Consider the following 20,965-nt stretch of genomic DNA (forward strand, 5'->3'; position numbering starts at 1 on the left):
TGCTTCGCCTCTAATGACCTCGTTGTCGACCGGAAGTTAAACACTAATCTCCTCCTCCTCTGACAAGTGTGCTCAAGCACTGCATTCTGTAAATGCATTCTTCTCTACAAGTGGAGCAAGATACCATCACATGTGAAGTCACAAATTGGAAACATTTAAGAGTTGCAAATTGTTGTTTATAACCATTGTTTATAACATCAGTGTTGTATAATGCTTCTTGTCAGTTACCTTAGTTTTAGTGGTTATTCTAATACATAATCGAAAGATGCGACGCAACCTGACCAGAAATCAGACAGTGAATGATGTTGACTTAGTAATAGTAATATGTTCTACTATGTCTGTAATTCCCTTTTTTCTTAATTCGTAATGAATGGTAAATTAAAAAGACACCACATGTGTACAATTAAGGCGAAGACAGCCAACGCTCTCTTCAGTACAGATGCACACCAGGCTCGGACTCTTACGGGAATCGGCGAAATGCCGCGATTGACGAGGATAATGGGCAAGGGGTTCTACACTCTTAGTGTGTGGATAAGCTGAGAATTTGTGTCTGACAGGAGGCATGCTACTCAAAAAAGTAGGAATAGACTATAAAGATAGAAAAATGATATGGAACCTGTACAAAAACGAGACAGCAGTTATCCGTGGACGGACAAAACAAGATGTGCAGATACGGAAAGGTGCCCGACAAGGTTGCGCACTATCCCCTGTTATCTTTAACCTATACATTGAAGAGGCGCTGAAAAACGTAAGGGAAAATTCACAGACAGGTGTAGTAATTCATGGCCAACGAATAGATATGATAAGATATGCCGATGATATAGCTGTCCTAGCTGAAAGTGAAGAAGATCTTGTAGTCCTGCTGAGTAGAATGGATATGTTATTGGGGAAGAATATAATATGAGAATTAATAAAGCAAAAACAAAAGTAATGGCATGCGATAAAAAAATCAAGTGGAAGTCCAAGTTCATGTAGGCTACGAAATGCTTGAACAAGTTGATAAATTTACTTATCTGGGTAGTAATGTTACCAGGGATGGAAGGAACAAGGCAGAAGCGAGAAGTAGAATTGCTCAAGCAAAGGCTGCTTTTAACAAGAAGAAAAACATCTTAACATCAAAGAGCGTCAGCCTTGAAATCAGGAAAAGATTTTTGAAATCATATGTGTGGAGTGTGGCATGCTATGGGTGTGAAACATGGACTCTCGGGACAGAGGAAGACCAGAAGCTAAATTCTTTTGAAATGTAGTGCTATAGACGTATGCTCAAAATAAAATGTATCGACAAGGTCACGAACGAAGTGGTTCTGGAAAGAGCAGGTGGGAAGTGACGCTTCTGGAGTTTCATTGTTAAAAGAAGAGTGCAATTTACAGGCCATCTATTAAGACATAAAGGACTCCTGAACACAATCATAGAGGGATATGTCGAGGGAAAAAGACCAAGAGGAAAACCACGGCTGAGGTACATGTATCAAATCGTGAAAGCTGTGGGATGTAACACCTATAAATAAATGAAGAGAAAAGCTGGAAGACGCACAGAATGGAGACAAGCTGCCACTGTAGCTGTTGCAAACCAATCCTTGGAAGAGGAGGCATGCTAGGGTAATCTGTGCAAATGCGATGACCACTGTGTTCGGGTGGCTTAGTGGTCAGAGCATCTGCCTAGTAAACAGGAGACCCGGTTTCGAATCTCGGTCCAGCACAAATTTTGAACTTTTCTCAGTGATTTAAATCAATGCCCACTCGCAGCCAATGTCTAATTCCTTTGTTCTTGATGCTGTCTGTCCAGTCACGACTAGTGAATGACAAAGAATAGGTAATAAAGGTATTATTTTCTGTAGAAAAGATGGTTTCCCAAGTATAAAAATTCAGAATTTATTCCCATGTCAAGTTAAGTAATGTAGCAGGTTTACTCCACCGTTCAGAACGAGCCGCAAATTTACCAAGTTTTCAAGGTGAACCTTCTCTCTCTATCCATATTGAGAAAGCGCGATGGTCTTCAGCAGTTTGTCGACAGCCAGCCAGACGTGCAGCAGCAGTGGGGTTGCTCAGGTGTTTCCGGCCTCTGGAGGGGGGTAGAGCACCAGGTGGAGCGGCACGTCCGCCTTGTCCAGCGGCAGGTCGGGCAGGACCTGCTGGCGGAAGGCCAGCCCCACGGTGAAAGGCTGGGGCCCCGCGTAGCCCGCCTCAGGCCGCAGCCTGCCCAGGTACACGTCGTAGTAGCCGCCGCCGCGGCCCAGCCGCCCTCCGTCGGCCGTGAAGGCGCGCCCGGGCACCACGATCAGGTCCAGGCCTCCTGCACAGCCACACACACGGCAACCCAGCTCAGTTAGTGTCACTCGGACACATTAGGACACTCAGTCCTTCAGGTCTATGTTGTTTTCTTAACTTATGGCCATTGCGACTTGCAAAAAGCGTTCGACGGTGTAATGTGGCGCAAGATGTTCGACAGTCTGAGAAAAACTGGGGTAAGTTATAGGGGAAAACTAGTAATATACGATATGTACGAGAACCACGAGGAAACAGTAAGATTGAGGGACCAATAACAAAGTGCTCGCATCAAAAAGCATGTAAGACAGGAATGTAGTATTCCGCCCCGACTTTTCACTCTGTACATCGAAGAATCAAGGTTCAAGAGTGGCACTGAACTTCAAGGTATAAGGATAGCAGTGATAAGATGATGTATAGTTAATTTTACGAAGAAGAGCTACAGGATCTGTTGAAAGGAATGATCAGTCTGATGAGTAGAGAATATGGATTAAGAGCAAGTCGCAGAAAGACGAAAGAACTGAGAGTTAGCAAAAATGAACATTGTGAGAAAATTATCGTAATTGGAGATCACGAAGCATATAAAGTCAAGCAATTTTCCTACCTATGCAGTAAAAGAACTCATGATGGACGGAGCAAGGAGGACATAAAAAGTATATCAGCACTGGCAGAAGCGGGACTCCTAAAGGTACGCGTACCAAATAAGGCCCACCTAACGTTTAGCATTTTCGTATTCAGTATGTGTTAAGTGGTAAGATTCCGAGATCGTAAGTGCAACATCCTACAACTATATTGAGTTCAAAAATAAATGAACATTGAAAGTTTATTTAAATAATATCATCATTTTAAAGAAAATGTTTAACCCTTGCAAGTGGTCCTTGTTAGGAGACCTTGTTCCTAATATGGCCAGTAGGCACAACCTATTCATATTAACATTCTGGGGCGTGTAAATGGCAGGAAAACTGTTTGAATACACTGCAAGAGTTGTAATATAAGTTTATTTTAGAAATAAGTGGAATGAGATGATACATAGAGCTTTATAATTACTTGTTTTTACAAACGCTTCATACAGAACTGTAGGTACTTACTGCTTATTAGCTTTTCAGATTTTTACATTCAATCAGCAATCAAAATTGTTCTGACAGCAGTAAGTTTCCTTATCGTAATCATTACATTTTCAATGAACACATGAATAAGGATTTTTGAAACTGGTTTAGCTCATTTAAATCATTTTTTACAGGTGGGGCACAGGAAATTTAGCACTTCGTCTTTTCGTGTCAACCCTACACAATCTTCATGCACATATTTCATACATTTTCTGCAAAATCTCATGTCGAATATCCTGTCTTCACAGCATACGTGACAAAACCAGCCAACCTCTTGCAACACATTCTTAGAGGCAGAACTGCTGTTTGCTTCAGTGGAGTCAGTATTTTTGTATTTTTTCTTCTGAATATTCATTACTGAGGGTGAAATCTTTTGGCGACGTGAATCTGCCTTAGACGCAGTGCTTTCGTTGGTACGATTTTTCTTTTGAGTCTGCGTGAATAGTGCCTTAGATACGACTTGCGCCTTGTAATTTAGTGCCTTCTTCCGTGGTGTTTGGGTTTTGTTCTTCAGCTTTGGGGTTTGCAAAATTTCCTCGAAAGAACACTCGAGATCTTCAGGTGCGTCACTATCTTCAAGACTGAAGTCACTTGAACTATCCTTTACTGAATATGCCTCGCTTTCTGATGAACTGGTATCAATGGACTGGCGCCCCTTTTTGCGGGAAGCCTTTGGGACTGATTAAGTCTCTGGCAGTTTCCCTGTTTCAGCGAAATTGTCATGTCCTCTTCTAGGTCAGGACACTCTGATGGACGACAGGGAGCAAATGCAGTGTCTGGAATAGCTTCTGGGTCAAAAGGATAAATCCCTGTTGCACGAAACCCAGACATGACATTTACTGGGGATGCTGCTTTTGGCCACACCTTGCTGAAGATTTTTCCAAACACACGTCTATTACTTGCTCTGTTTTCTTCCTTTTCATGTGTAGACCAGTACAGCTGAACTTCGTCATCCCAGTAAGACTCACACGGCTTGAATACTGATTTATCCATGGGTTGCAGCTCATGTGTTGTGTTGCTGGGCAAGCAGAAAAGTCTGATATTGTGCTCTTCAGCAACGTCGCAAATTTACGGGTCCACATGTGACGATGCTCCATCAAATATCAAAATAACATCTTTTGCAGGCTTGTATTTGGCAAAATGATGTATCCATTTGATGAATGTCGCAGTATTCATTGAGCCCTTATCTGTCATTTCTACTGCAGTCCCAGGTGGCAAATAGTCTCCCCATTCTGGTTTGCGTCGCTTTCCTTTGAAAAGTATCATAGGAGGAATAACCTGTGCAATTGCATTGCCACATGAGACAATGGTAACGTTTTCCCCATGATCTGGGGCAACAAAGTGCAAGCGTTTCGCACCTTTCTTGGCTAAAACATCAGGAGACTTGTGGAGTGCGAGGCGACATCCCTTTTCGTCCATATTACAGATAAGATGGGGTTTGTCAAATAACTCCAATTCGGACAAGACCGTTTTCAGTTTCTGAAAACGATCATTTACAATAAACTTGTTCAGCTTTGCAGCTCTTCCTGGATTCAAGTGTTGTGCCCTCCTTCTTACAATGTCTGGGTGTCTTTGTAGGAAGAGCTTGAGCCACTTGCGTCCAGCCAATCTCTTCGTCTCATTAAAAGGATTATGCACACTATTCTTTTCACAATATACATATACACATTTTCTGAGCACTTTTGCTGTAATTGGATACCCAACTTCAGCGAGTCGAAAAATTCTTTGGCAAAGTTCTCTTTCCTGAGCTTCGTCCAAACAAGTTTTTCGTCCCAAACGTTTGGTTGTTAGTCCAGAACGTATGTGGTTGCGTAACGTACGTCGAGGAATCCCGTATGTTTCCGAAGCGGCTCTGACAGGCATCCCTTCAGAAACAGCTTCTACAGCTCGTTTTAAATTATCTGCATCCCATGTTGCTCGTTTTTTCTGTGGCTTCATCTAAAAACAAACATTACCAGTAAACCTGATGTTCCTGAATTAGGCTTGTAAAACTGTGATTATATATATTTTTAAAGTAGCGTACTTCAATTATAGCTACTAAAAGTTATTGATCTAAATGCAGATCGCCCTGTCACAAAGATTACCAAGAACGAATTTAAAATGTTTTCTTTTGACATTTCTTGCAACGACCAACTAATAGCTCGGTAAAAATGTATAAAATAATTTAGATTTAATTTGCAGATAGTAAATACGTGTTACATGAGGTTTCCCAGGATACACTGAACTTAAGTATGCATTGCAGTTATGCACAGCTCTATACAACAGGGTGCCTAATAAGGCCCGCCCGGGCCTTGTTTGGAGCGCCACGGATGGGCCTTATTGGGAACAAGTTTAAAACGCGTGTGCGTTAATTGTTTAAAAAGAAACTTATTGTTAGGAAGATAATGCAACTATCTTAATACAGCACAATTTTCTGTTCATAAATGCATATTTACTAGTACAAATGCTTCATAACCGAAACGATTGCATTAGATGAAACGTACCGTGCAAATAAGAAGCAGCTCTCCTTTGCTGAACGCCGGAGCACAACTGAAAGTAAAATAGCCGGCACGAGAGCGGGTGCGGAAATAGTTGTTGCCTTGGCTACTAAATGTCACAAGCTGTCACTACCGAAGACATTTCGCGCTGTTTTCAAACTTTCTATGCTAGGAAATGAGAGTGGGCTTTATTAGGAACCGGGACTTATTTGGCACATGTACCTTGATCAAAAGAAGTCTACTAGTATCAAACATTTCCGAGAATGTACGTTCGAAGCACGGCATTATGTGGTAAATAAATATGGACTATGGGAAAAGAAAATGGAAGCATTTGAGATGTGGTGCTACAGAACAATGCTGAAAAGTAGCTGCAGTTATAAAGTAAGGAGGAGGTTCTGTTCAGAATCGGCGAGGAAAGGAAAATATGAAACGAAATGATCGTATTTCATGGCTCAAGCAATAATGAGCATATTCAGCCCAGTTGTGATTCGTGTGATTATTGCCAAATGTTTCGGGGCAACCTTATCCCATTTTCAAGTGCTTTGTTTTTAAGCTCTGAAAAGGTGTAATGGCATGAAAAATTTTCAAGCACTTGAAAAGGGAATAAGATTGTCACGAAACATGTTGTGGCAATAATCACACGACTGACAACTGGGCTGAATATTCTCAGTATTGCTTGAATAACAGTTGTATGATGGCTTCACATCACTTAGTATAGCACTGACGGCTGGTAGCCCCCACCCATTGAAGTTCGGCCGCCTATCTGCAAGTCTTGTTAGCTGTCGCCACATTGGGTGACTCCGTGTTGATGATGATGAAACACAACGCCCAGTCTCCGAGGCTGGAAATCTTGGCCGGCAGCATCAAAACAGTCAGGAGAATTACGACAGAAAAAAAAAAAAGAAAACAGTTGAACAATTCTCGGCCTAGCATAAAGATGACGTTGAAATCAAAACGTTTTTATTTCTGTAATTACTTGACACTGTATCAGTGTAAAAAGGCTTACAAAATAAAAGTATCATTGCTCTATTCACAGTTGATACATATTCTGATTACTAGTTTCAGCAAAGTTATATTGTCATATAGAGATCGTTTGACACGTGAATTTTAAAGGCTCTACCTGTGGCATATTTCCATATAGCCATTGAGAACATGGAGGTAGCCTCACAGAAAAAGACACTCCCATGCCAAACTAAGTACCACTAAAATAAAATCTATATCTGTATTAGCGAGACACAGAGCTGTCATATTCATTACTGCTGACAGGTGTGTGTGTGTGTGTGTGTGTGTGTGTGTGTGTGTGTGTGTGTGGCTAACTGGCTCCGTACTGGCAGTACGGAGCCCCCCGCTGATACACTTATGGCTTTTATTTCAGTGTACTTAGTGATGCCTGGAAGTGTTTTTTCTGTGATGTTTTCACTGGCTAGGTGGAAATGGCCCGTACCTGGCGGCTTTATAATTCACGTATCCGATGATCTGAAGATGGCAATATAACTTTGCTGAAACTAGTGATCAGCACGCATCATCTGCGACCTGGGCAATAAAATTTATATTTTTGAAGCTTTGTACGTTTTTATTTCTTTTGTGTTGATAAATCTTCTGCAATAATGTGCCAGCTTGATCTACGGGATAGTTATTTTGTGTGCTACACTTTTGGCTAATATGGGTGCAACGTGAAAATCAGGCAGAGCCATAGCGTTGATACTAATGACGTTTTTTACATTGGTACATGGTGCTTGCCGTTTTGATCAGTTCGGGTGCAAGACGGTAGAACTGGCACAGATATAACCGTATTAACGATTTTTATGCTGGTACATGATGCACAATAATGAGGTGCTAACCTGACCAATAGGTGTTGAAGACGAAAAACTGTCATAGACAGAGCACTGTACCGACGATTTTTTTTGTTTTGGTGTGTGAGGCACAGTAATGCAAGTACTAGCTCGATCTGAGTTATATTTATGGTTATATGGCTCTTTTAAGTTATAGTATTGTGCATGTCCCCTTCAAGTGGATAAACTGGAATGCTGTGGTCTCCTAAGTTTGTTTGTTACGAATTGTTTATCATCTACAGAAATTCACCCTAAGTTTGTGTGGGTTTGTAATGGAAATGAGACTTATTTTGAAAATTATTAGTCCACAAATGTAACAAAGTTCTCAGGGACTAATAAAGGTACACACACACTCACACACACACACACACACGCACACACACACACACACACACACACACACACATTACAGTAATTTGAGGCTTATAAACTATTATATGGAGCAGAAGGAGTTGTGAAGCACATAAGAGTTCAGTTTATGACCTATTAGATTCTGGGCATCACTCCACAGTACATTTCATATAAGGAGATAACTATGGCACAGTTTTGTCTAACACGTGCTTCTGCATTTGTTAAATGATAACCAAGACTAAATGCGAAAATGAAGCTCTCAAAATATATATGGACAGTTTTAAAAAAGAATGAAATATAATGAAGAGGTCCATGACACTACAAGCACATAAAATATCGTTCAACAACTGTGCGAGTGGGAACACCAGGGTTGTATTCCCAGAAGGGAGCGATCCTTCCTATGAGGACGATACTTCAGGAACGGAGTTGGCACTTGGCCTCAGACCGATACACGCACGAAGATGGTGTCTCACAGGGGAGCGTTTACAATGTTACCCATAAAATGCTCATTGGCCTTAGTCAGCACCCCTGTCTGATGCTGTCCGTTTGTGGACGATTCTACAGTCTTTTGTTCGTCTATGGGTCTCGAGAGGACTGGTCGAAAACTGCAACTGACGTTAAGAAACTCTAATTATCGGCTAAAACTACAGGCTTCAGTTCGTCCCCAGATTAATGCGTGTGTCTCAGATTTAGTCGTGTATGTAGTCGTTAATCAACCCGATCTGCGACTGGGGGACATCACTTTCACTTTTAAAGATTCAGTAAGGTTTTGAGCTTCATCTTCGATGAAGAACTCACCAGCTTGGCACACATGGAGCATCTGAAAGGAAGAGACTTAAATGATCTGAATATCTTAAAATGTCTATGGCAGGGCACGTACTGAGTGGCATTCCTGTATTCAAGATGTACTCTTAGAGGAGCTTCTTTCTCAGATTGTAAATCTGAGACTTTTCCACGATGTATCACAAACATGTGGAAAGGCCTCGGCGAATGTGTCGTCCAGACCTTACCAAGAAAGAGCACGTGATTACTTGTTTAGTAACATTTACAATCACGCATTAATTCAGGAGCCAAAATTACAAATCAAATAATCGAGGTCAAGGGCCGATTGGACGAACATTTCAAAAGGTAGAAAACTGTTACGCAAATTTCTATTAAAATATTTTTTCTCTGTGTCTGAATCTGCTAATGTGTTAGCTGTGTATGTGACATCAGATGATAGGGGAAAAGCAATCGAGGTCGCAATCTACTTTATCGATATGAGCTCTCGAGAACAATTACGCTGTGATCCCTAAGGTAACATATAGTTTAACAACGTCTAAAGATGGCGTAAATCGTTAAAAAATGGAGCCCTTGCGCTCAGACTGGAGAATCAGACACGTTATAGTGGAGGTGTATCTTTTTTTTACATGGAGACGCTTCCTGGTAAAAAAACGAAAAAGCTGCGGAAACGCCCCCCCCCCCCCCCCCCCCCCCCCGACGATAAAGTTGCCTAACAGAAACCAATATTTCTCCTGAATAGGCACTTCACAATGTCTCCTTCGGGACAATCAAACCATGGAGACCTGCTCTTGCAGCTCCTAATCAGCAGACTGTTGATGGAGCCCATTCAGCTGCAACTATGGGACTGCGCAGTAATTGCCACTACCTTTAATTAAAATGTACTAGCATCCATTGCCTTGGAGCCAGTCATGTGTAGAATTACGTCGGTAGGATTCCGGTCACGCTGCGAAGACATGCATGCATCTACTGCACTCGCTCGTGTTTTACACGTACATGAAGCTTTCTCTGTAAACTGACCGATGCTAATGGGTAGGTTTTGCCACACTGTCCGCCTTTGTACTCAAATCACCCACTGTCAGCAAAAATTGAGCCACTTTTTGTTCAGATGGTTTCCAACTTTTTCTAATTAGGTCTCTTTAGGAGCTGGAAGAATATTACTTCTTGTTTCATTGTTTCTCTCTTAAAATTTGTAATTCACATGGAGCACTGACTACCTCACTTTGTGTTTTGATTGAAACGGTCAATATATAATTATTTCACTGATCTACTGCTTTTCTGTAATGTGTTTCCAGGCTTCCGCCCGGCCCTTGTTCTGTATCTTCATATGGCTGAAACAGCTGCTGTAGTTTTGACTTGCGATGCTGCCACGGTTCAGGAGGCAGGAGAGTTTCAAGTAAAACCGTTTTATCTGTTGATAGGGAACTGGTAACAGAGCTATAGAAGCAAGATTACGCAAGGAGACTGTGGTGTGTGAAGAACAGTTTGGGTTCATGCCCGGAAGAGGAACGGCTGATGCAATACATGCTTTAAGGCGGATAGTGGAGAGACACGGGGAGCTACAAGCCGCTCTACATACGGCTTTCATTGATTTGGAGAAAGCATATGACAGAGTCCCAAGGGACGAAATATGGAGAAGCATGAGAGAGTAGTGCGTGCCAGAGAAGTATGTCAGGTTAGTGAAGGAAATGTACAAAGGAGCAATGACACAGGTGAGAAGTAGTGTGGGCATGACAGAGGAGTTTCCAGCAAAAGTAATGTTACATCAAGGGTCTGCGCTTAGTCGTTACCTCTATGACCTGATTATGGATGTGCTGGTGAAAGATGTGAAGAAGGAAGCGCCGTGGAATATGATGTTTGCGGATGATGTGGTTCTTTGTGAGCAGAGCATTGACAGACTTGAGGAAAAGCTGGAGGATTGGAGGAAGGCACTAGAAGAAAGAGGGATGAAAATTAGCAGGACACTGAAGGATGTGCAGATGAGGTCTTGCAAGATCCAGGATGATGAGCTGAAATCGGTCTGCAAATTTAAACACCTGGGCTCATACATACAGAGGGACGTAGGACTGGAAACCGAGATACAGCACCGAATAAATTGAGGTTGGAACAACTGGAGGAAAATGAGTGGAGTGTTGTGTGACAAGAAGGTGAGCATTGGGTTGAAAGTGAAAGTGTACAAGTCGGTGGTAAGGCCTGCTATGATATACGGGGCAGACACATGGCCAATCACAGTAGCCCAGGAAAGGAAGGTGTAAGTGACGGAAATGAGGATGCTGAGGTGGATGTGTGGGGTAACAAGGAAGGACAGGATTAGAAATGAATTTGTTTGAGGAGCTGTGAAAGTGGGACCCATGGGGAAAAAGATACAAGAGAGCAGACTAAGGTGGTACGGACACTTACAGGGAAAAGGGGAACAGTATATCGGAAACAGAGTTGAATATATAAAGATTGAAGGAGCGAGAAGGAGAGGAAGACCGAAGATGTGGAAGGATAAGATATCCGGGGACCTGAGGGAGAAAGGATGGAAGAAGGAAGAGGCAATGGATAGAGTACTATGGAGGAGAAGGATCCAGAACAGCAACGCCGACCCTACGTGACGTGGGACAAGGCGACGATAAAGAAGATGAAGAAGAAGAAGAAGAAGAAGAAGAGGGAAGTGGTAACAGATAGGACAACAATTTTAATCCATTCTTCTTATTTACTTCGAATGAGACTCCATCGCGCAAACGTTTGATCGTTTTCTATAACAATCCCACGATAGCCACAAGCTCCATATCAATATCTGATGCCAGTATAACTCTTTTAGTGCCGAGGTCCTTCTTTGCCAGTGCTAAATTAATTCTGATATCTTCTGTACTTGGGCTATCCTGTGTAATCTTGCTCCCTCTGCTTGCTTCTTCCACTACTACATCGTTTCCAATTTTTATTTTAAGCAAGTCATTATTCTCCTTTCTACTACTTAACACCTTCGTCATTGCTTTTTTATCCTTAAGCAGTAACGTGTGCCAACTATGCTGTCCAATCCTTTAAACAGTTCCTCTTGGCCGTCCTTACGCCCACACAGACAAGCAACTTTGCGTTACACCCTGTATCATTAGGATAACTGGATAAGAACTTGTAGGTGGCTATCTGGTTTCAGGATATTAACGGCCCCTCAGAAACCCCTATAGTGTGCGCGCTTCACACTGGAAACGGGAGAACGCCTTGCGGTCCAGGTGCGACCTGGCTGCCTCGGTGTTTCCGAGTGGCGTGTTTCGCCAGCCATCATTCAGCTGCCACGCCACGCGTTATCTCCCGGCTTGAGCGCTGCCGGCAGGTAGCAGGTGGTGGACCCCTCTGATGGATGGCCCGTGCGTCGCAGCAGACCGCTACAGCCGCGCGCTGGCTGCCTCTGTTCCGCTCTCTTATCTGCACGCGGCTCCAGTCGCTAAGCGCCCTCGTTACGCAAGCCTTAAGCGCTCGAGTTTGCCCGGCTATTCGCATAACAGCTCCGTCTACTTTCGCGCAAAACGGCGCAACGAGGTTTTCTTTTCCCTTAGAAAATTACGGCCACTTCTTCGAAAGAGGTCGCAATACCGCGGTACTGCACGGCTGCGCTGCAATGGAATATCTCGCAAGATTTCTGATGATACGAAAACATTCAAGCCCTGTGACGTCTGACTTAAAACTCGATCTTTCCTTTAACAGTCGAGTGCTAAGATCGATGTGTCTCATATAGTTGCTAGCCGTCCTGTATAGGAATTTGTGACAGTTAAGCTGAGTGAAACTTGTGCGTAGATGGAATGTGTTGATATTTCTGCGGGGCCAAGACATTTCAGATAGCTCTTATTTTCTTACTTTCCATTGGCGGTGCTCCTACAACCAACCTACTGTATGTCTGTCGATCCATTGTGGATGCGGGACAGTGACTGGTCAAATACACACATAAAAAGAAAAGTTTTGCATTATCCCGGTTCCCAGAACTCCTGAAGACAGACGTTGACTGTGGATATTGTATCACAGACACAGTCCCTTTGACTGTTCAGAGATGTCACTAAACCCGCCCAAAGATATAAACAACTATGCGTGAGCAGCGCCCATTACGCGGAGGGGGTCCTACAGCCGATCAGTTCCAGTCATTTCACCAGCAAGGAGGTACACAGTTCGTGTTGTCTGCAGTTCAACCATGCCTAGACGGTCTATACCGTGGTTCGATTGCATCAGCATTGTCACTTAGTGCCAGGAAGGGCTCTCAACAAGGGAAGTGTCCAGGTGTCTCGGAGTGAAACAAAGCGATGTTGTTCGGACATGCAGGAGATACAGAGAGACAGGAAATGTTTATGACATGCCTCGTTCAGGTCGCCCAAGGGTTACTGTTGCATTGGATGAACGCTACCTACAGATTATGGCTCGGAGGGACGCTGACAGCAACGCCGCCATGTTGAATAATGCTTTTTGTGCAGCCACAGGACGTCGTGTTACGACTCAAAAGTGTGCGCAGTGGGGTCCATGATGCGCAACTTCACCCCCGTCGTCCATGGCGCGATCATCTTTGCAACCGCGACACCATGCAGCGCAATGCAGATGTGCCTAACAACATGCCAAATTGGTATCACGTTCTCTTCACTGATGAGTGTCGCATATGCCTTCAACCAGACAATCGTCGGAGACGTGTTTGGAGGCAACCCAGTCAGGCTGAACGCCTTAGACACACTGCCCAACGAATGCACTAAGGTGGAGGTTTCCTGCTGTTTTGGGGTGGCATTATGTGGGGCGCACGTACGCCGCTGGTGGTGATGGAAGGCGCCGTAACGGCTGTACGATACGTGAATGCCATCCTCCGACCGATAGTGCAACGATATCGGCAGCATATTGGTGAGGCATTCGTCTTGATGGACGACAATTCGCGCCCTCATCATGTACATCTTGTGAATTACTTCCTTCAGGATAACGACATCGCTCGACTAGAGTGGCAGGCACGTTCTCCAGACATGATACCCATGATACCCTATGCAACATGCCCACAGTTGCCGACTCCATGGGGCCTCAGGGGGCCCAGCCCACTCAAAAATTCATTTGGGAGGGGGGGGGGGCAGAGCCACCCCCAGTAATTTAAGAAAATTATTAGTTATATTATGCTTTATAAAATCACAAAATTATGTTGGAATTTTATATTTTCCTTGTTTAATGATAGTTGCCTTTTAAAATACATTCAGTAATGAGTTAAAACAAATGATTGTAACGGTAGTAAGCAAGGTAACTGAAAACGAGTGATGTGAATCATGATAGTGTTACAGGGTGCGGCCGCACTTAGAATTTCTCCCGGTGCACGAATCTTTGGGTAAACTCTGGCGCCGGCTGGCCACCGCTGCGGCCGCGGCGACATCAAAAGGCCTGGAGCAGAAGCGCCTGGTACCCTCCGCCTCACGTCGCCTTGACTTCCAGACATTACGATGCCAAGGCTATATAAAGACCACTCTACTGTCGCAGTCATTCAGTGTGGATGGTTTCGTTCAGCGCATGCTGCAGACGTGTTTCGTGTTTCGAGTTTGATGTTTAGTCGACTATTTTATATGACTATAGTTTAATCGTTTACTTTAGTCTCTTAGTGAATTGTGAATTAAGTTTCCAATGGATAAATTTATTACCAAAGGGCCCGCTTGGAAGTTGATGATACTGCATATCAACCTCCAACAATTATTGTGTCGTTAATTGCTTAGTTATTTTCAGGCGAGTACCGTTCACAGCCGAAACCTGGACAGTACAGTAAGGAAAGATCGTTTCAGAAATCTTGATTGATCAAATATACATGGCTAGAATATGAAGCATCTAACGAAAAAGTTTTTGCAAAACCTGCAAAGAGTCAGATTCTAAACATTTATTACAATTTTCTTCAAAAAAAGAAGATGCATTTACTTCTGTAGGGTTTTATAACTGTAAAAAGGCTTTGGAAAAATTCCGTCTTCATGAAAATACGTTTACGCATAAAGAAGGTATTCTGAAACTAAATTCTATCACTAACCGAAGAGTGGCCTCCCAATTGAATGAACAGTTGGATTGTGGTAGGAAGAAAGGCCGTTTAGTTCTTGAGAAAATTTTTATTACCGTGCAATTTCTATGCCGACAAGGACTAGCAATTAGAGGGCACGAAGACATAAACTCAAATTTTTTTCACTTGTTGGAACTCCGAAAGAAAGAATACCCGAGTTTAACGAAGGGTTTGGGGTTCGGGGTATAAGTGGACGTCCCACGATATTCAAAACAAGATCATTGATCTACTAGGAAAGCCTGTGTTGAGAAAGGTATTGGCTTCAATCAAGAAGACTGAACATTTTTCTATTATGGTTGACGTAACAAGTGAATCTTCGATACATGAACAAGTGTCATTTTGTGATCGTACTGTCGATGATTCCTTAATCATTAACGAAGACTTTACTGGCTTATACGAGACCCCCTACACTGAATCACAAACTCTGTTTAGTATTTTAGATGACGTTTTTGCTCCTCTTGATTTGTCAATGGATAACTTAAGAGGGAAGTGCTATGATGGTGCCTTGAATATGAGAGGTAAGTTCAAAGGACTAAAAAAGTTAGTTTTGGATATACAACCAAAGGCACTTTACGTGCACTGCACCGCTCACAGTTTAGATTTGGCAGTTTTAGACAGTCTCCGCCATCTTACGTTTATGAGGGGTATTATGGCTTTAGCCAAGGACTTAATAAACTTCAAGAGTTTTTTGAAACATTTTCTGCAGAGGACAAAACAGAGATAGTTTACAAATGTGCAGGCTACCCTGAGTCAATGTTACAATTCAAGACATTTCTTTTTACGTCTGTACTGCCATGCAAAGAACCCAGTAAGGATGTCAATGAAAAAATTCAATGCCCTCATGTACGTGTTCCTGATCTGGAAAAAATATATGAGGGCTTGATTTGTATATTAAATGGAATGCGTGATAGTTTGGAACACTTTTGGGAATTGTGTTTAAAAGAAAAACCTTCACAAACTGATGATCCTTCGCTTTCTCGGAATCGAAGTATACCACAGAAGTATGAAAACTAGCTCACCGCACTCTTTCAAAACCCCGAAGGAATACTACAAAGCTACTTACATTGCAGTTTGTGAAACGGTGCAATCTTGCATTACTGAGCGGTTTTCTTCGACTGGACTCACACACGTCATTGTAGTAGAGCAAGAGTGCTTGCTTTTAGTAAACAGAGGTGAAACAAATTTGGAAAAATCAACTGAGTTTTTCAAAAATGCCCTAGACGTTGAGAGAATGCGCTTAGACTTGAATATGTTAGCCGATATCGCTAACAAAAAACAACTGGTCTTAAAAAACATGCGTGATGTAAGAAAGTACATTACACAAGAGCCTGCAGTTGTAGAAAAGTTATGCAAAGTACTGAAGTACATTAAGCTTCTCCAAGTAGTTCCAATCACGACAACAACATAAGAACGGTCATTTAGCGCTTTAAAACACCTGAAGTCATATCTCCGATCAACAGTGGGACAGAAAGGATTGAGCAACTTCGCTGTTCTTCATGCCCACCGAGATGGTTTGGATGAATTGGGTGTCCAACCAGTCACCAACGACTTCATATTCAGTAATGCAGTCAGATGGTTGACATTTGCACCTTTCTAAAGCTCTAATAATGGCATTCAGAGCAATATTAAAAATCTTTATAATATAGAGAATTAAATACATACACAATGTTACATTTTCAGATTCGAAATATTAGTACTAGCTTAGTACTGTATTATTATATTACAAGAGTACTGTATTAGTTGTTTTCAAATTCTTAAATATTTTTAGGGTGTAAGACCCAATTAAAACCTGCTATTTACATACTTTTTGACTGAAAGTATTAAATATACTGTATTAACTTTATCAACTGTATTAAAGCATTAACTTCGAGATATTGTTTTTATTTAATTAACCCTTAGCCTTATTCAAAGTAAGATTAAATTAGCTATTTCACTTACTAATCAAAGTGCTATTACTGTGCGACAGCAATATTTCACGTTTTATTCTTTTAATGATAATTTAGGATTTATATAAATATAATTTTAGTCTTTTCAGAAGTATATATTCACTGCTCTGTAATAGTCTATAATCATGATTATTACTGTAAATCAAATTACCCTTTTACGAAAATATCGTGCGTGTTTATGTTTTGTTTCTTTTTTCAAAGCCAAAAAATGTGTCAGACTTGTCGAGTTTCCCGGAGAGTCGAGTTATTGAGAGTCCAGTTTTCGGGGTTCTAATGTTGATCTTATGACTCTAAAACGCTTAAAAAACTTTAAAACTCACTATTTTTCATCTAAAATTTAGAAAATTTCTCCGGGTAAGGCCCCCCAGTATGGGCCCCTCCAATATTTTTGATAAGTCGGCGCTCCTGAACATGTCTGGGATAAATTGAAATGGGCTGTTTATGGACGACGTTACCCACCAACCACTCTGAGGGATCTACGCCGTTTCGCCTTTGAGAAGTGGGACAATCTGGACGAACAGTGCCTTTATGAACTTGTGGATAATACGTCACGACGAATACAGGCATGCATCAATGCAAGAGGACGTGCTACTGGATATTAGGGGTACCGGTGTGTACAGCAATCTGGACCACCACCTCTGAAGGTCTCGCTGTATGGTGGTACAAATACAATGTGTGGTTTTCATGAGCAATAAAAAGGGCGGAAATGATGTCTATTCCAATTTTTTGCACGGATTCCGGAACTCTCGGAACCGAGGTGATGCAAAACATTTCTAGATGTGTGTATTTAACAAAGAAATTCGCCAAACAATGGTGCAAATCAAGAAGTTATTTTATCTTCGCTACTACTTTCGTAAATTCAACATGTCATCTTCAGGCTACATATGCACCCCTCAAAAATTATCGGTATCGGCTTACTAGGGCCAACTGTTTCTGGATGTCGTGAATTCTCAAGTGCTTCCTTCGAAGACTTGATTGCAACTGCTAATTGCTAACTGCTAGTTGCAATAAGGTCTTCGAAGTTAGCACTTGAGAATTCACGACATCCAGAAACAGTTGGCCCTAGTATGCCGGTATCGATAATTTCTCAGAGTTGTATATGGGGCCTGAGGATGATACACTGAATTGCCGAAGCTTGTAGCGAAAATATTTATTTGCACGGCTGTTTGGCAAATTTCTTTGCTAAAAACCTAATCTATGTGTAGTACGACGTATGACCCTTCGGGAATCCATAGCGACAACATCATACGGCTGCTCACTCGTGGTGGTTGTTGTTTTTTTGTTTATCGACCGCCTCCGTGGTCAAACGGTTCGCTGGCACGATAGCTCAGCGTGTTTGGTCAGGGAACTGGTCACAATATTTAATAAAAGTAATTGAGTGAGTAGTATACTAAGGGGGGTTTTGGGACACATTTTGGGACGTATATACGCAGCTAAGGTTAGCTGCGGTACCGTACCCAAGCTGCCGTCGCTTGTCATCTGTTCATTACGTCACACTTGGCAGCCTTCCAGCTGGCGGGCTACACAGGCACGCACGCACAGACGTAAACACACACACACACACACACACACACACACATACACACACACACACACACACGTAAACACGCACACGCACACACACACACACACACACACACACACACACGTAAACACGCACACGCACACACACACACACACACACACACACACACACACACGTAAACACGCACACGCACACACACACACACACACACGTAAACACGCACACACACACACACACACACACACACACACACACACACACCTAAACCAGCATATGTAAGATGTAATTCAACATTTATTATACGTATTATTTTTGCAAATTAATCCAGCTGTTGTGTGCACTGCTGAATCCAAGCCACTTTACCAGTGCCTTATTTCCTTTCTTACGTATGATTCTCTCAACAATGTACGTTGATGGATATTTTGTTTTTTGTAGCTCTTCTGCATAGAAAGCTCCAGCTATGGGCTGAGATTTGTAATCTTCAAGGAGATATGTTCTCGGATTGGTTTCTTGCACTTTACGTATTTTGAAAATTTCCGTGGATAACGAACTGCGCGAATTATTGCAGTGCGTAGGCGCTTTCCGCACTGAACGACACTGGCAGCAAGAATTCCGCCCTGAATCCGCCTGGGACAGCGCTCTCCACGGCGAATCGCTCTGGCAGCACGATTTCCGTATAGGGCTGCACTGAAGGAGGGAATCTCTCAGTGTTGATGACAGTGGACTGGAAGCGCCTAAACGCTGCATCTTCGATATCCTGTTGGGCTGACCTGTTGTCTCCTGGCGATGTGAACCTGGAAATATCGTACTTCGTTAATGGTTGATTCCAATATAACAAGTAATTTTAAGACATTGTCACTGTGCATATTTATGTTACGCGTATCTGCCCACTTATCAAGAAACTGAAGGCATCTTAGGAACACCATTGTATTTTCCTTTGACCCAGACTATTTTATTACACTATCACATACTCGCGAAAATAAACGACAGTGCTTATGTCGATGTAAAGACGAAGTCCTAAGTTTTTGTATCACACTAAGCCATATTCCTGATCTGCACGCACGTTACTTTATTTTCGGTATTAATTAGCTGTCACAATTAAAGTACTAAGGAGCTGCTTAGTCTCCACCAATAATTTTTAATGCTGGCCCATACATGCAAATCCTGGATTCGATATTTTTAACTCCATGATCATTTTAAAATTTCCTCCGACACAGCCTCTTAGTAACTTCGCCTGCGGCATCAAAATTATCCTTGACTCGCAGTGGTGTTTATCAGGGCTCATAAATGTCAGTGAAAAGATTTCAGGAAACTATGTACCTAAATTATGTTGAACAATCTGAAAGCTTATGGGAAAATCTTAACGCTGTGTCTTTAAAAGCAGCTTTATTGAATTGTCAGGTTTAGCTAAAGGTAATAACATCTAAGTAGCTGCTAGGGTTCATCTTTTTTACTCTCTTACTGCAGCAACTAATTTTGTATTCACAGGGGCTGATTTAACGCCACTTGTAAACAAGGCGTATATTCGAATGCCCAAGAGGTTTTACGTAGCAGGTACGCGGCTAAGGCTGAGTCTCTTTAGTAATTGCTGCAGTCATTTTTGGTGGAAACTCGTTCGATACGATTATGACACTCGCGTCTGATTAGTAATACCTATTCGAAGTGACGCACAAGTGCTCTCAGTTTCAATGGAAGTGAGAACCGTCCCATAATATTTTTTACATTCCACGTTACGAAAATCAAACTAAGCATTTCAGTCGTTCGTATGTAATACTCAGTTCTCAGTAAACAGACCACGACAAGTACATGCAAATGGAACTGTATCTTTTGAATACTGCCACAAAAAATGTTAAGCATTACTATAACAATTCATTATTTAACGTTTCAGTGCAGTGGTCTCATTAGTTGTCTATGCAGTTAACAACAAATCTAATAGCAGGAGGACCGCTTTTTAAGTGAATCACCACAGTACATACACATTAAGTAGCACCACTATGTACGACCGAAGGACTAGTGCACTCCTTATGGCACCTTTGGACTGCCAAAATTTGTTCAGCATTAAGAACATACTTTGCATCAACCTCAAGTATGCTTTACTTTTGTTGCCACATTGATAGTGATCCAGCACCCCTTTGTTACACATCAACGAGACAAGTATAGGAAATTTAATTTGCAGACTTTCGAAAGGATTGGTTTCCAGATGCTGTACCATCGAAGTCGCTAGAATACCCCACGTCTCTCTTTGAAGCAGATATTTGCACAAGAAATTCCTGACCGTCTAGATGGCACCTTACATTAACAGCTGAGACACTCAATCATTAATTCAAAATAATGTAATAATTATGCTATTGCGAAATTTACAGATGATGTACCGACCAGTGTGTGCCCTGTTTTACTGAATTTTAGTGTTACTTTATTACACACAGTAATTTATTGCCGAGTAGCTTTAGCAATGATGAAGCATGCTGGAAAGATTACAATTACCCATGGAAGTGACGTAAGTAATTCTCTGAAGGATATATGCTGTCTTCAGGTGCATCAGCCTCTAGCTGAGTCGAGTGTCTTGTGTTGAAGGCATTATCAACATTTAGAAACTTTACCCAGAAGTGAAGATAAAATGAAGTTTTTCAAAAATTCTGAAGTGATTAGATTTTG

General features: G+C 42.1%; 1 protein-coding gene across 1 annotated transcript in view; it reads right to left on the reverse strand.

Moving 5' to 3' along the window:
- Positions 1–1,847: 1,847 nt before the first annotated feature.
- LOC126259756 (5-formyltetrahydrofolate cyclo-ligase-like) overlaps positions 1,848–20,965 on the reverse strand; it is a 152,029-nt gene continuing 132,911 nt past the window's right edge. Inside the window, exon 5 of the mRNA XM_049956748.1 lies at positions 1,848–2,293. Within this exon, the coding sequence (XP_049812705.1) occupies positions 2,046–2,293 (248 nt within the window). The 3' untranslated portion in view covers positions 1,848–2,045. The remainder of the gene's footprint in view (positions 2,294–20,965) is intronic.

This window comes from Schistocerca nitens, chromosome 5, assembly GCF_023898315.1.
Source record: "Schistocerca nitens isolate TAMUIC-IGC-003100 chromosome 5, iqSchNite1.1, whole genome shotgun sequence".
Classification (NCBI taxonomy): Eukaryota; Metazoa; Arthropoda; class Insecta; order Orthoptera; family Acrididae; genus Schistocerca; species Schistocerca nitens.